The 17,390-nt window shown below is 33.1% G+C and overlaps 1 protein-coding gene across 1 annotated transcript in view; it reads left to right on the forward strand.

The window, feature by feature from the left end:
• Nucleotides 1–17,390, forward strand: part of LOC129224762 (DNA mismatch repair protein Msh3-like) — a 91,119-nt gene that overhangs the window by 43,055 nt on the left and 30,674 nt on the right. The window contains exons 11-15 of the mRNA XM_054859310.1: nucleotides 12,971–13,139; nucleotides 13,327–13,391; nucleotides 15,129–15,245; nucleotides 15,350–15,457; nucleotides 16,620–16,737. Of these exons, the coding sequence (XP_054715285.1) occupies nucleotides 12,971–13,139; nucleotides 13,327–13,391; nucleotides 15,129–15,245; nucleotides 15,350–15,457; nucleotides 16,620–16,737 (577 nt within the window). The remainder of the gene's footprint in view (nucleotides 1–12,970; nucleotides 13,140–13,326; nucleotides 13,392–15,128; nucleotides 15,246–15,349; nucleotides 15,458–16,619; nucleotides 16,738–17,390) is intronic.

A 17,390-nucleotide genomic window follows, 5' to 3' on the forward strand; every position in this document is an offset into this window, starting at 1 on the left:
AAAAAGATAGATTTCTCATTGCAACAACCTTTTTTTAATTATAAGTAGTGCAGAAAACGAAAAGGAATAGAGAAAAGGAATAGAAGTAGTGTAACATTTTTTTTCCTGGCTAAACAGATTAACAATATGCAGTAGTAATTGGAACCCATTTTGCTTAGGATTTTCAAAGACTTATCTAATTATTTTCAAGGAGTCTAGAATAAATAAAATTATTTAATGTACTTCATTTGTACTTTCCAGTCTCTGATATTTTAGTACTTGATTGTAAATTTTTACAGTCCTGTTCTAACTTTGAGAGAAATAGTTATTTTAAATTTAAAAGAAAAAAGAAACCAAACATTTCTCATGACAACAACTTTTCTTCAGTTGCAAGTGGAGCAGAAAACGAATAGAAATAGAAGTAGTGAGTATTTTTTTCCGTGCTAAACAGATAGACAATATGCAGAAGAAGTAAGACAAAAGCAATCAATACAAAATAATTTCCAAAATACTGCATTCGGGATTGAATAAATAGCAAGATATGAAATATGTGAGTCACAAAAATTTATTTGAAATAATATGTTACCAACGTGAGGACCATGATTTTTACATTTTTAATACAGGATGTGGCAAGGAGCTGAATTTGACATATTTTGGCATTCCTCCCCCTCTACCATTTGTTAGAAAATTTTAAAATTTAAGGTTTGAAGCCACACGTTTCCAAATATTCAAGGTTTTCAAGCACTTAAAAATGAAATTAGTTTTTTCAAGCAATTTCCATTTTTTAAGGAACGAATCATGAATTTTTTTGGGAGTTAGGGACCCACTTCAAAGCAGGGGCCCTAAGCAATAGCTTGTTTATCTTATAGGCAAATTCAGTCCCATTTGTAATACACTCTTACCTGCAAATTTTTGCTTGATTTTTTTGTAATTTTTACGAAAATTCGTCAGTTTTTACGGTTAAAGGATTTTTACGATTTTACCAATCTTTGTTAGGCTTTTATAGACTTTTATAAAATTTCAGCAAATTTTTCCAAAATTTTTGATGACTCAATTATTTAGATTTCCATAATGACAAGGACTGATTCACTTAGACTTAGATGATTATGACTTACCTTACTTTTTAAACAGTATTTATAAAGTAAGTAAAATTGTACTCTCCCTCTAAGTAAAAAGATTCATTTAATCAAAACACTCAGATAACTGAAATTTATTCAGTTTGCGATAGTATTTATTTTCTCTCTCTCTCTCTTTGAAGGAGAGGGGGGAGAAGGAAAAAAAAACTTATTTAGAATTTCTCAAAAGGCAAATTAATATACTAAGAACATAAATATTATGCAGAAATATACTTTAAATGTGGACACAAATCACAACGAGTGGATCGTTCTGTTAGCGCGAATGGGGTGGGGTGGGGGGAGTTCCCCCCCCCCTTTGCTTTAGGTTCTAATTTGTTAAAATAATCGTCAATTATTATAAGTGTTGCAGCTTAATGTATAGCTCGGTTTAGCCTATATTTTCATTCATATACTTGCCCAAATGGTTTTCAGTCCAAAATAGTGAATTTAGACACATTTTCAGCACCCCAGTGACAGCTGTACTATTTGTATATTTAATGTTCGTTTTTTTTCCTTTTCTTTTCTCCCATCAGAAAAGGAAATTCGCTTTTCTCTTCATTTTCATTGAACTATTCAAAAAAGAAAAAGTCTTGATTTTTTTGTTTTAAGATTTTGGAAGATGTGTTGATACTATATAAAGTCCTCCCATAACTGGGGGGCATTTCCCCCTATGCCCCCCTATAAATCCACCCATGCCCTTCTGAACTATTCAAAAAAGGAAAAATAATATATATTTTTTTAATTTTTGGAAGATGTGTTGTTATTACATAGTCCTCCCAAAACTGGGGGGGCATTGCCCCCCCTCTGCCCCCCCATAAATCCGCCCATGCTCGTCAGAGCTGCAATCGTATCGTTTTCCGCGCGGTTCAGCCACAGTTACAGTTAGTCTCAACAAACTCCCCCCTCCCCCGAATGACCAGAGGGTTCATTCCTAACTTACAACAACAAATCACAAATTACCATTAGTTATGCAATTCAAAATAACATCCAAGAACAAAATATTAATAAAAGAAATGATAAATTCAAACATATCATAACACAATAACATCCTTTAGCAAATAATCATTCATCAAGTTCTAAGTTATATAACAATTGAACAGGTCTTTTAATTAATGAATTTTGAGTTTTTATTTTACAAGAACGTACTTTACCATCCCTGCCAGGAAATACTTCCACAATTTTTTCCAATTTCCAAAAATGCCTGGGAAGTTTTTCATCATGAACTAAAACCACATCCTCAGCTTTAAATTCTTTAATTTTACCTGTTGGTGAAACACAATGAGCAGATTTTAACAGCAAAATATATTCTTTAGCCCATTTATACCAAAACATATTTAGTAATCTTTCCCGAAAGTTAAATTTTCTAATCAAAATTTTCCTGTTCGACAAGTTAGAATCAAAATCAAGCCTGGCAGGTGGTAAACTACTCACTCTACGCCCTAAAATCATGTGGGATGGAGTTAAGGGTTCAGGTTCGTTTACACTAGAAAATACATAGGTAAGAGGCCGAGAATTAAGCACTCCTTCTATTTCAATCAAAAGTGTCTCCAGTTCTTCACGAGATAGTGTTGTCCGACCAACAGTCTTTCTTACAGCAAGTTTGACTGACCGAATAAGCCTTTCGTAGAAGCCGCCCCACCAAGCAGCTCGCTCGACTATAAACTGCCAGTGGATTTTATGTTTAGCGTAGAAAGCTTTAACCATAGGATGGCTAATGACATTCCACAGATTTTTGAGCTCAAGTTCACTTCGCTTGAAGGTTTTTGCATTGTCAGTCACAACTGTAGAACACAATCCACAACGGCTAATGAAACGCCGAAGCGCCAAAAGAAAAGTTTCGGTAGTCAAGCTGTTGATGAGTTCTAAATGCAGAGCTCAAGTCACACCACACGTAAACAAAACTATGTAGTGCTTTTCGTCGCTGTTCTTTATGTAGAGAGGTCCTCCGAAGTCGATCCCTACAGTGGCAAACACATCTGATTGCTCAACGCGAACACTCGGTAATGGTGCAGTAATTTGAACACCAGATGATGAATTGAATCTTTTACACAGCACACACTTTTTCAAAATATTTTTCACAGTCTGCCTCCCTTTAATGATCCAGAATTGCTCTCGGATTTCTAAGAGAGTTTTATTAATTCCACCGTGAAACACTTTATTATGCGAATCTCGAACTAATAAATTCACAAAGTGATGCTTGGCCGGTAATAGAACAGGATGCTTTTGTACATATGTAAACTTAGATTTTTGTAGTCGTCCACCAACCCGTAATTGCTCATCTTCATTGAGAAACGGGATGAATTCTAAAATTGATGACGTCTTACATAAGGGTTTATTTTGTTTCAAACAAGCGACTTCTTCAGCAAAAACATCTCTCTGCACAGCTTTAATCCAATATTTTTCGGCACCATCTAATTCTTCTGCAGTTAATTCGTTGCTTCGCTTGTTTGAACCCTTTCGGATTTTGTAAACAAAATGAAGTACCCAACCGGTAACACGTAATAGTTTTCTTAAGTTGCTATATTTTGTCAAGTCAATTATTGCGGTTGAATTTGCTTCAATTTCACAAGCAAAAGCAATTACTTGTTCACTACGATCGCCGTCATCACAACTTTCGTCTGGAGAAAAATTGCAATTCGTAGTTTTTGGCCAATTACTTTCCGCCATGCAAAACCATTCAGTGCCATGGATCCAAGTTTCATCACTTAAGATCTTCTCGACTGAAACTCCACGCGAAACGTAATCTGCCACGTTATCTCTGCAGTTACAGTGATGCCAGTCTCTTGGGTCAGTTTTTGATTGGATTTCAATTATTCTATTTGATACGAATTGCTTGTACTTTGAAGCTTTTCCCTTTATCCAATGCAGGGTAATTAAAGAATCGCTCCAAAGGTAAACTTTCGAAACTGGGAAATTGAAACTATTTTTTAAATAATTCAAAATTCTTGAGCCTAACACTGCACCCAAAAGTTCCAGTCGAGGTAGGGTTATCTTCTTGAGAGGAGCAACTCGACTTTTAGCAGTTATGAAACTTGTGGATATATTTCCATCCTTACTCACATAACGAAAATACGCAACTGCCCCAAATGCTTTGGGGCTTGCATCACAAAAGATATGGATCTGCAAGTCTTTCGCTTCATCTACGGGATACGGAAAGTACTTTCTGTCGATGGTGAAATCTTTTAAAAGATAAACTTGAGCACACCAAGCTTTTCATTTTTTCGTTAACTCACTAGGTAATTCCTCATCCCATCCTAAGCCACTTTCCCAAATTTCTTGCAACAAACATTTTATAATTAAAACGAACGGGGATACAAAACCTACGTGGTCAAAGATTTTCGTGGCCGTTTGCAGAACACATCGCTTTGAATTCTTTAAATTTTTCATTATGTCAAGTAATGGTTGCACATCTAATTTGAATGTATCATTGTCTAAATTCCAGATTAGGGCTAGAACTTTTAAAGGACGCTCACCTAATTTATCGGTTTCCTCTATCTTAATACCATTGTCGTTCCATAATTTTCTTAAGTCCGCCGAATTAGTTTTAAACTTACGTAATTTCATATTTGCGTCTTTAAGAATCTCTTCGCGCTTTTAGATAGATCGAACGCCTTACCAGCGGACTCTGATGAACCTGCGAACAAGTCATCTACATAAAGGGAAGAATTTAGCAATTCGTAAGCTTCCTTCTCAACCTCTTTGTACTTTCGTATATGGTGCTTAATCGTAGCAGCCAATATAAATGAACTGCTCGTAATTCCGAAGGACACACGAGCCATACGTAATATTCTGTAAGACTTAGAGTCCCCTTCTTTCGGAAACCAAAAAAATCTTAAATAATCTCTATCTTCCTCAGCTATACCAATGGTTAAAAATGCACCCTGAATATCACTGCAAAACGCGTGTTCCGATTCGCGAAACCTCAAAATCACATCAAGAATCCGAGGATTCAAAGCAGGCCCAGAGTACAGACAGTCATTCAAAGATTTTTGATTTGCACCCTTTGACGATGCGTCAAAAACCATACGAACTTTTGTTGTTTCTTTATCGGTTCGCACTACCGCAGAATGGGGCATGTAATAAGAATTCATTTCAAAATCTGAAGGACATTCTTCGACGATATTCCCTTTTAGCTGCTCCTCAACAATATTTATATACTCATTATACAGCCAATCATTTTCTTTCATTTTAACCTTTAAAGTATCAGATCTTCGTTTCGCTATCTCCCAATTATTATGCAATTCCCTTGACTTTTCTCCCCAAAATAATTTTGTTTCATACATCCCATTTTTAAACTTTAAGTTTTTCTCAAAATCCGAAATGAAATCTTTATCGCAATCCGGCAAACCCTTTTCGATATCATGAATTCCCATGGATTCTAAATTCCAAAATTGGGTCAAATTTTTATTCAAATCGGAACAACATTCAGCTTTAAAAGCTGAGGTGGTTTGTTTATAACTTGCGTCTACCGGAGATATTCTACCGTGAATTACTGTACCAAAAATGGTATCAATTGCAAACAAAGTTTTTGTTATCTTCTCCTTTTTTCCTGTATGAATTTGCCAAAAATACTGCACGCCTATCAATAGGGAAATTTCACTTTCATTTGATTCTTTTATGCTAGACATTTCAATGCCTTTAGCAATAAGCGCCTATTTTAATTTATTCGTCGAAGTTCTAAATGGCGTACCAGAAATGATATCGCTGAGCAAAGCTTCTATGCATATTTTCTTTTCAGGGTCACGAGCATTGCTAATAGTTAATTGCACAACATCATATTTCTTACGCATGGGTTCTCTCGAACCAAATGCATACACCAATAAATCTTCCTGTCTTATTACTGGCAATTTTAATTCAATCGCTAAATCCCTTTTCAAAAAACACTTTTGTGAAGCGTTGTCAAGCAATAAATTTATTTCCCTCTTATATGATTCATGCTCTAAAAGAACATTGCAAGTTTCCAATAATACTTCATCACAGCTAGAAGTGTTTACATTCGAGCAGGAAATGATCTTATTAGTAGGAATTTCAGATTCGCTTGTTTTGCCTGCCGCCGAGTCAGAGGCGCCAGTGCACGGGAAGGGCTAAACTGCTTTATCCCCTTCACAAATTAATTCGGAATGGCGTTTTTTACACCTACTACAAACCTTTTTTGCTTTACAAGTTCGAAATATATGACCACGAGATAAGCAAAGATAACAAAGGCCATTCTTTCTTAATGATAATTTCCTATTTTCAATAGATAACGGACAGCATTCTGAGCTATGATCATTTTGATTTTCCGCCAAACAAAAAACACATTTATTCACATTTACGACAAACGCAGAAGTTGTGGGGATATTCGAAATATTTTTATATCTATTACCAGTAGAATCTGATTTTTTATTATAGTATGTTCCATGCTTCTGATTAGCTCTTTCGAAAGCGTAATTTTTAGTTTCTTTACGTGGATCCGAATCGTATGAATTCATTAAGTGCGCGTTTCTTTCGGGACACTCAATTACAACCTTCAAAAATCTCAATAACTCTGAAATCAAATTTTCATTTTTCCCGTATGACTTTCGAGTAAATTCTAGTGATAAGTCCCAAGGAATAGATTTTAACAAAATCGGATAAAGTAAAGAACTATAAGTATTAGTATTTATTCCATTATTTTCCAACCCACGAATATGAATTTCGCATTCGGAATACAATTTTCGCAAATTTAAAACATCATATGATTTACGCAGGATTTAAATTAAGTAATTTAGACATGTGAGTGTCAACAATTATATCGGTTCTACCAAATTGTTCTTTAAGTATGTTTATGGCTACTTTATAATTGTCAGAGTTCAAAGTTAAACCTCTTATAGCTATTTCGGCTTCGTGAGTTAAATAAGATTTTAACTAATTAAATTTTTCTACGTCACTCAAATTTCCATTATTATGAATCGCGGTTTCGAATTGGGAAAAGAAATCGTTAAACTTTAAAATATTCCCATCAAATTGAGGAATCTGCAACTGCGGAATTTTTATACTGCATTGTTGATCATTTCTTACAGCTTTATTCGTTGAATTCCTTGTCACAAGTTCCTTTCTTTGTAGAATTTTGTTCACGCATACCTTGCATGTAATTATTAAATCCCGATATTCTAATTCTTTTTCGATTTCTTTTTCGAGGTCGTCTGTTTCGCATAATTTCATAATTTCTTGATCCAATTCTTTAAGTTGTTGTTCTTTGTCTATTAATTTGGCATACGTTTCTTCTAGAAAATCAATAGACATATTTTCTCCTCTAGCAATTTCGGTATTAATGGAATTGCTGGCTTCTGTCACTGCCCTTCTGACAGGGGTTCGAATTTTCTTCCAAGTGTCGATAACCATTTCGTATTGAATCTATCTTTCAATTTCAAATCTAAAGACCTAGTCCCGGGTTTCCGGACCAAAAATGTTAAATATCAAGATAAAGATCAAGTTCAAAAGTAGAAAATGCTCCTATCTGTCAGAAGGGAAGGGTCAAGAAACTCCAAATTGCATAATTGAAGATCACAAGACTTTATTAGACAGACGACACAAAACAAGTACATACACACAAGAAGAATCGGAACGCAGCTGCTCGCTCATCATAGCTGCAATCGTATCGTTTTCCGCGCGGTTCAGTCACAGTTACAGTTAGTCTCAGCACCCTCATACCCACAGAAATAGCATCTTTCAAAAATAGTTTTTTTTTTGAAAGTTTTCGGCTCATATCGCGCAGAGTTTCTTGTGAAACCTTACTAAACTTTCAGAATATTTGACAGCATATTAGAGAAACATAATAATAAAATTTGAAATTAAAATATTGAAAATTCAATGAAATATTAACATTTAAAGCAATTAATTTTTCACTGTGCATGCACGAAAAATAACAATTTATAAGTTTTATAATCCAAAAGTGTGATAAATCATACAAGTCATAAAAAAATTCCACCTCAATATCTTTAAAATGTAAAAAGTTATCAGTGATCTTAATCAGTTGAATTTTAATTGTTCTGGGATAGGTGACGAATGGTAAGGGGTCGTTCGCAAACTTGCAACACTTTTCTCTTATGGTTGCAGACAGTGTTGCCAGATTGGGGGAAATTTCCCCATTTTGGGGAAATCTGGTGCTCTCCGGGGAAATTTTGGGGAAATGGGTTTTGAGGGGAATTCTTTGGGGAAAAATATTTTCCTTGGGGAAAACCCGGGGAAATTTTTTTTTTCGTATTTAAATTCGCGTCTCGACATCTGGTAGTTACATTGTTTGTATCAAACAGTGTTGGTTTAGCTTTGCTCAACTTTATAGAATTCGCATTTTGCATTATGTGGAATATTATGCTACGGAATTTGTATTAATAGTTCTGCGTGAGTAACTAGTTAATACGTGAAACAGGCAAAAATAAGTGTGATGAAGAATGTTCTTAGATAAATATATACAAAAATCATAGTTTAAATGTACATACAGAAGCAGAGTAAGTAAATGCGAGTAGAAAAAAAATATTTGGTTATTCCTTATCAATCGATCAGGCGCTTGTATTTATGACTAGTGGCACCCACACGGCTTTGCTCGTAGTAGAAAATTAAAAAGGTATTTTGGTTCAGTGGCGGATCCAGCCGATTGTTTTGGGAGGGGCCATCCGAAATTTTTGAACAAACTTCCCAGGGTCGAATTTAGCTCCATGCCACCCCTAAGCAAATTTGAAATGAAATCTGCCGCCCCTCCCCTCCCCCTAAAAGAAACAAAATATCCTTGACTCAAAAAACCTAAAAAAGTGTTCCCCAGATTCAAACTGTCAAACTTAGGAAGAAATGATGGCGTTTCACATTCTGAGGCGCCCCAATGAAATCATCACAGTGTTCTCCCAAAAAAAAATTTTTTCGGCAAATTTTGCTGACGATTCGGCAAATACAATGATTGAAAAACATTTGACTTTCATAAGATGTGTGAAAGTAGTCATTATTAAATTACAAGAAAAAATTGTCTCTGTGGAAAATGAAAGAATGCTAATATTTTAATTTAAAGTATAACAATTTAATTCAAAAAATGTGTTTTATAATAGCAAATTTGCCTCCCCTGGAAAGTTTGCCGCCCTAGGTAGCTGTCTACTCTGCCTATTGGGAATTTGGGCCCTGATAACTACCAGAAATTTTTTAAAAATGAAGTTTTAAAAACTCAAATTTCGGGGTAGAGACATTAAGTGAGGGGGTGTATTTAGGAATCTCCCTCAAAAAAGTTTCAAGGTTTAAATGTCCAAGTAATTTTTGAAAATTCGGAAACTAAAAACGCATTTTGTCCATTTTTAATGATGTACGGAGAAAAGTCGGGTTTCGGGCGCTGGCCCCAAAATACTTTTTGAAAATAAAGCTTAGAAACCAAAATATTCTGTCATTATACATTGAGAAGTTAGAAGAGGAGGGGTGCTCTTCTAGCTCTTCAGCTGCCCAGCCTAAAAATGCACCTTTAGGTAATGTTTGCATACATTAAATTAAGTGTAAAGGTGCTTAGAATCCTTCCTTCCTGGAAATATTTTGCCTTCGAGGCTGTAAACATTCGATTTTTAACTACATTTATACATATTTTAGAAAGGGATGTAAGATTCGTGAGCTCCTCCAAAAAACCTCCTTTCTCATCATGATATAAACTAGGAAGGGAGGGGGTCCTATCAAAACTCATTTGTAATTGAAGTCCCAAAAAAATTCATTTAAGTTGCCTTAAAGCAAGTTAAGTGATAAGGACTGGATAAGCTATAGTTTCCGTAGACATTTTTCCAAATAAAAGACTTAAAATGCAATTTTTTGCTAAATATCAAATCATTTGTGAAAGGGCGTGGGAAAAGGGGGGTCTCCTCCTAGTTTCGAAATTAAAGCCATAAAAAATAAAATTTATGCTCTCTTTGGTCTTAAGAACAATAGGTATACTCTGAGAAACGCAGCATTTAGAGATCGTCCAAGTGTCTGTAGTTGGAATCAAGAAATGATGTAAAAGATGGAGAAAAATTTTGGAAATAAAAGATTTGTTTTGAGGACAGGGATATAATTTATCTTGAAATTAAGACCTATACTTCTTTTTCAATAAAATACATGTGTTAAATTTTGTTATCTTCTCATAATATTCTTTTCTTTTTTTTCCCCTTAAAAAAATTCCTACAACCACAAGGCTTTGGGAGGGGCCATGGCCCCCATGGCCCCCCTCTAGATCCGCCCCTGTTTTGGTTCCACTCTATATATTTACAAATAATGCATGATGAATTTCTCGCCAATTGGTTTGCCCACGTCACGATTCCGCATTATGATAACTTGGTAATTTAGTCGTCTATTTTATGATAATTTTGCTCGAGAAAATGTTCTTAAAATGAGAATAGAAAAAGAACAAAATCGAATTTTCGAAAAATCGCTTAAAGATGCGCACCCCCGTGCTACAAACTAATTCTTTGCCGAATTTCATGAAAATCGGTCGAACGGTCTAAGTGCTATGCGCGTCTCAGAGATCCTGACAGAGAGAGAGAGATCCGGACAGAGAGACTCTCAGCTTCATTATTAGTAAAAATATAAAAAAGATAAAAGATAAAGAAGACAAAAAAAAAAAAAGCGAAAATGGGAAGAAAAAAAAAGTTGGGGAATTTTATAAGAAAATTTGGCTATTTGGGGGGAAAAAAATGTTTTTTCAAGAGACAAAAATATCAGAGGAAGTCGACTCATTTTATGAAAATATTAGTGGAAAAATAATTTTTGAATTTGGGGAATTTTGATAGAAAACATCGCATTTTGGGGAAAAGTTGGTAGGGAATTGGGGAAATCTGGATTTGACCATCTGGCAACACTGGTTGCAGAGTGATACATGATAAGAATGGATTATTTGCAAACGATCCCTCACCAGTTGTCGTCTAGCCAAGAATCATTAAAATTTGGCTCATTTGATTGCTGGTAACTTTTTACATTTTAAAGATATTAAGGTGGAATTTTTTTATGAGATGTAGGATCTATCGGGGCTTCCAATTATAAAGGTTATAAATTGCTATATTTCGTATGTGTGCAATGAAAAATTAATTGCTTTAAACATTCATATTTCATTAAATTTTCAATATTTGAACGTCAAATTTTATTATTATGTTTCTCTGATATGCTGTCAAATATTCTGAAAGTTAAGAAATACTTGAACAAAAACTTTGCTTGATAGGAGCCGAAAACCTTCAAAAATATTTTGTATTTTTGAAAGAAATGCTTATATTTCCGTGGGTATAAAAGATGCTTTCACGAAAATATAAAAATAAATTCTAGATAGTTTTTTCACTTCTTCAGAAATTTATTGTTTATTGCCAGCTATTTGCAATGAAAAATTATCGAAAACCTTTTTTTGTTTCCTCAATATGTTGCTGGTCTAAAAAATGAATAGTAGACTTAATTTTTATTGGAAAACGACAGCTGGATTGTACATTTTATCTGGAAAAAATTGCAGAGCAATTGGTCTTTTATTTCTCAAGAAATCCATAAAAGTGATTTTTTGAAAGTGTCCCAATACTTTTGGTCATATAGTGTATATCTTACAGATGACCTTTATCGAATCGCTTACTCTCAAAAAGTTCAAATGGAGCAAATTGTAGTTTATTTAAGTGTAAAGCTTGACTTTTTGATCAAAAGGTAACAAATCCGTCCTCTACCATTTTCATTTCGAAAAAAAGGGGGACACATCCTGAACGTATTTGCTGTACAAAAGGTTTTTGATTCAAAAGCATGTCCAAAACCTAATCCATTAGTTTTAAATTCAAGTACAGTATACTCCCGATTATCCGTTCTAATCACCGGGCGGCGTAGCACGGATAATTGAAAAACACGGATAATCCGAAAAATCATTTAAGGAATATGCAGAGTAACTATTTAAGGGGAAATTAGAAAAAACTAAATATATATATATACTCACACAAACCAGGAACTTTTCTTCGAAATTTATTGCTTAAAAAAATCGGTGATACATTTTTGTTTTCTTTGTTTGTTTAAATTGTTGCGTATGTCCATACGAATTTTTTTTACTGCAATTATTTCTCCGTAATGGTAACTTCTTTCACTCATGTAATCCAATAAATGTTCCGCAGATTGTAGAACAGTAGAATGTGAAACTGTATTTTCTTCATGTTCTTCATCTTTGTTTTCGGTATCATCACTTGCGTTTGATTCAGTAAGAAGTTCAATGATATTTTCGTCAGTTAGACATTGAAATCCTGATTCACATTTGTCGCTTTTAAACCACTCTTCGACATTTTCAGCGTCAACTGATTCGAAACCGTCGATTTCTTTAACTTCCTCAATGATATTATCGATATGATGATATCGATATTATCGATAACATCATCGAAACTTCAGAAAAGTGTGATTCCGAAATGATGCACGGATCAATAACATCATCGAAGCTTTAGAAAAGTGTGATTCCGAAATGATGCACGGATAATCCGCAAACCGGATAATCCGGTAAAATATTAGGGTTTTGGTAAAACTGGAACTCTCAACATTCAGGTTTTTGTTCAAAAGGGCACATATCCAAAATTAATATGACAACATCTCCTTTTTTTATGAGAATATTTCTTACTCTAGGATATAATCTGTAATGATTTTGTGCTCAATTCTGTACCCAGAAAAAATGATTAAGCTATTTTACTGTTATCCTGATTCATTTTTTCCACCTCCTGAACAATTTTTTGAAATGCCCTTTTGATAAATTAGTTTACATATACATTTCACTTCCTACTTTGTAAGTTAGAGCCTCTTACAGAACTGTTTATTTTATACTTTATTGTAAAGTATAAAAACAGTTTTTTATTGTAACTGTTTATTTTATACTTTTAATAAACGTTAATTTTACAAGATACTGTAATTTGTTTCAACAGAGAAAATGACAAGATGAATGTATTTCGTGATGTTGCTTTGTACCCATCTGTAAATGACTGCAAGATGAAAATTTTGAGTGTACAAAAAGAATTGAATGATCTTCGTCCAGAAATCTGCAAAATATTGCGAGTGCCTGCCATCAAGTATGCTACTGTAGCTGGACAAAAGGTATGAGTTTCAGTTTTTCATACAGTAAAAAAAAAAAAAAAAAAAAAAATACAATGATAGCTGTTCAAATGAGTGTCTACTGCATGTGTATGTAATGTTTATTAGATTATTTGATAACTATTTAATTGTTTACAATATTTCTTTCTTCTATTTTTCTTTCAGTTTCTAATTTAATGTTTGTTTTTAGTATTTAATTGAAGTGTCAAACGATCGTGTTGCAGCTGTACCTAATGATTGGTTGAAGATCAATGTGTAAGTAGTTAATTTTTTGTTTAGTAGTTGGATCATGTCTATTTATAAAGACTTTAAATGATTTTCTATAAAAGATAGAAATACATTTTTGTATAAGCTAATATATTCTCCTGCAGGAAAAAATGCAATTATTATTCTGGTATTACATGTGTAATAAAACAAAATGGACAAAACAAGAATAAAGTTTAAATACAAATATGAGTATAGGTTTTCAGCTGATTTTCGCAATTTCATTTATTTTTTTTCTAATTTGAAAGATTTTTGCTGATTACTCAGTCAGAAAAGTAATTCGGAATGCAATGCATTTATCTGTGTCTTGTTCTTTCAAAAATGATAAGAAATATATATACACAAGGGTTTTTAGAAAAGTATCCCACCTTTTTTCTTTTGCGAAAACGAGATGAATACGAATCAAGTGCCCTTACATGAACCGACTTTGAATCTTTCTGTGCATGCATAATTTTTTAAATCTGTCTGTCAATAGTATAGTGTCAATCTCTGGCAAATAGAGTTTGACTGACGTTTAGTGTAGTGCTCTTGTCAAATTTTTTTAACTTCAAAAAAATAATGAAACGACTTTAGCAGTGCTAATGCATCAAATTTTGCGAGAAGACGGGCGACAGCCAAGCGAAAAGCATTTGAAAGATGCAGACAACTTTTGGTTACGATTTCTCAACATTGATTTAAATGTTTTTGGCAAAAAACAGACAACTGTGGTTCAATATGCTCCTTAAGCTTCTGATATAGCCCCTTGCAACTTCTGGCTGTTGGCCAAACTCAAGAGACGATTGATAGGTTAGTGCTGTTCTAGTCATTTCATAATTTTATTCAAAATAAAAAAATCCAATGAGAGCATTACACTTAACCCCTCTGTCAAACTTAATTTGCCAACGATTGACCCTATTGACAGGCGTGAAAAAATTCAAACAATGCAGAAAAGGTTCAAAGTCTGTTCAAGCAAGCATGTTTGATTCATATCCTTCAAGTTTTCACACAAAACTAAGGTCAGATATTTTTCAAGCAGCCCATTGTAATCTTTTTGATTAACATCACTATAAATACAAAGTTTGCTGAATAATAGTATTAGCAACATGTTTTGTAAAGAGAGAGAGAGAGAAAACAAAAACTAGTTTAAAAAAATGAGAAATTTTGATACAGACATAGCAAGATTTGTTCATTTATGATCTGTATCGTATGGCATTTTTTCTACTCTGGCCATCCGTATTTTGCGTACATCGAGGTAGTTCGAGGATTGACAGTGGAGAGGATTGGCTGATCAATGAGTCCTTTATGCAGCATTCATTTCAGTAGCTGTTTATAAAATAATCGTTCGCTCTTTGGTTCTTTATATACTCTTTTTTTCTTCTCTAAGTTTTTTCCACTTTTTATATTAAATTATGTCTGTATAAGTATTGAAAGATTTCACAAAATATTTTGGTTTTAATGCATTTATTTTTAACAGTTATTTCTTTTCATATTGTGTACTTTATGCAGCGTTAATTTCAATTGCGAAGTACTGTTTATAAAATAATTAATTTCTCTTCAACTCTTTATATGCTATTTTTTTTATTTAACTTTATTTTTTTACATATTAAATCATCTATATAAATACTGAAAATTTCAAAAGTTTTCTATTGTAATGTATTTATTTTTTAGTGGTTATTTCTTTTCATATTGTGTATGCAAATGTCTTTGACTTCTACTTAACCTACTGTTGTTGATATCTTTTCTCTAAAGGACAAAACATGTATCACGATTCCAAAGTCCTGAAGTTATTAAACTCTGCAAAGAGCTAGATCAACAGCAAGAAAAATTGCAGAAATATTCTAGTGAAGCTTGGGATTCTTTTTTGAAGTATGCATTTGGTCTCCAATGTCAAAATTAACTTTCTGCATTTAATTATGTTGTACATATAGATGTTAAACTAATTAATAAAAATTATTTTTTAAAATTAACAGTGAATTTGGAAAAGGTTTTCACAAGTATAAAAAAGCTGTGTCTCTTTTAGCTCAATTGGATTGTTTCTTGAGCTTTGCTAAACTGGCAAAAGAAAATAAATATTGCAGGTAAGATGTAAAAGCTATTTCCTGTGAAAGAAAATAATGTTTAAGAAACTTTAAGTCTCAAGGAGACTTTATTTTCTTCTCTTTTTCTTTCTTTCTTTTTTTATGCAGAAAATTTAATTTTATTAATTAATATGAGGTTAAATTTCACCTAAGGCATGTTTTATATTTTACCCATTTCTTGGCAGAGTAATCAGCAATGATGCATTGTGAAAAGAGTAAATTGCAGTGGGTGGCCATTTTATTAGGGACACTACTCAAATTCTTGGATTTTCTAGTTTAGGCTTGCTTTTTTAAGAAATAAACAAATAGCCACAATTTTTTTTTTCACTCTGCATTGCTGTTGGTATATTATGGCATCATTATTATTGTTTTTTAGAAGTAGAAACACTAACAGTCTGCATCATTTTATAATTAAGCAAGGTTATTCCTGTTCTAGTTTCCAATGTGTAAAAACAGCTGTTGTCGTAGGTTATATTAAGTATTCTAGAAATATGACCCCAAAAGTTTTGGTGTCTGCTATGTTTATTATGTAACACTTATTAATAAAGCACTGTTGCTACAGTTTGAGATAAAATTTCAATATTTGATTTATATTATTGCTTGACATTTGCAAGATTTTTTTTTTTTTTTAAGAATAGGCAATGCTTCTGACACACCCCCTAGATTATGTAGGGAAATAAAAGCGTTACTACTCCCCTCCACACATTTCTAGAGGGCTATTGCAAATTGAGGTGTAATCAATTTGCAAATTACCCATGAGGTTTAATATGTACCATTTTGTGCAGTAAATGTCATACTCAACCTTTATTACTTTTGGTTTCAATTTTTTAAACATTGTATGCAATTATTTATTTCATGAATAGCTGTTCTCTGAAACTGATTCAAAAAGAGAGAGAAAAAAAAGGTTTGTCAGTTTAACTAACTGTTGGTCTCAACATCTATTACATCTTCTAAATTTAAGCAACCATCGATGATTTTAAATTTTTTGGGGAAGAATACATGATTTATGATACTGATAAAGGATTTATTTATCATAGATCACTTTAAGCTATTTCAGCAAGCTTGTTCATTGTTAAATGTTTTTTTAAATATAAAACAATAAATTGTAATAAATGAAGTTAATTTGTTGCTATTTTGTGATATTTTAATTTAATTGTTACAGGCCTGTTATTTTAGATACAGAAGAAAAGCATTTTAACATTGTACAAAGTCGACACCCAGTTGTTTGGAAACTGATTGGTGATGAAACTCAGTTTGTTGCCAATGATTTACATCTAAATGTAAGCTCAAATTTTGTATTTTTTTTTTTTTACAATAAACTGATTTTTTGGGTTGATTACTTGTTTGAACCTGAATAATTGAGTTGTCACACAAGGTGTTCAAAAAATAGAAAAAAAAGGTTTTGTACCAAAATCTTCTATTTACTTTGACTTCTTGGCTGATTAGTTTTTGGTTTGGCAACCTGACACTAGTTTATGATTATAAAAAGTAAATGCCTATAATTTTGTATTTGTATTTATAAGTTGCATACCGTAGAAGCGGGTGACTATGGTACAGTTTTAGTACATTTCTGACTGTAATTACTCAACGTTCATGCGAAAAAAAAAAAGTTGCATTTTTATTATATTTTAGGACGTTGACTTTCAATTCCAACCCTAAAATATTTTGAAGCTTTACCCACACCTCCTCCAGGGCAGTTTTTCTTTGTACTATTCTCACCCTCTCATTGTGGGTGAAAATGGTACAGCACATGTTTCAACATTTTCATATAGGTTTTGATAATTTATATCATACTCTACCTCTCTTGTATTTTAGCGTGAGAGTTGTAGATGTAAGTTATGCGGAAAATTGAACTTTGGAGAGTCAGGTACATCATAAAATCGAGATAAAACAAAGACTATTTTCTTCATAATTTTTGAAGATGGATACCAAA

Source organism: Uloborus diversus, chromosome 6 (genome assembly GCF_026930045.1).
Source record: "Uloborus diversus isolate 005 chromosome 6, Udiv.v.3.1, whole genome shotgun sequence".
Taxonomy (NCBI): domain Eukaryota; kingdom Metazoa; phylum Arthropoda; class Arachnida; order Araneae; family Uloboridae; genus Uloborus; species Uloborus diversus.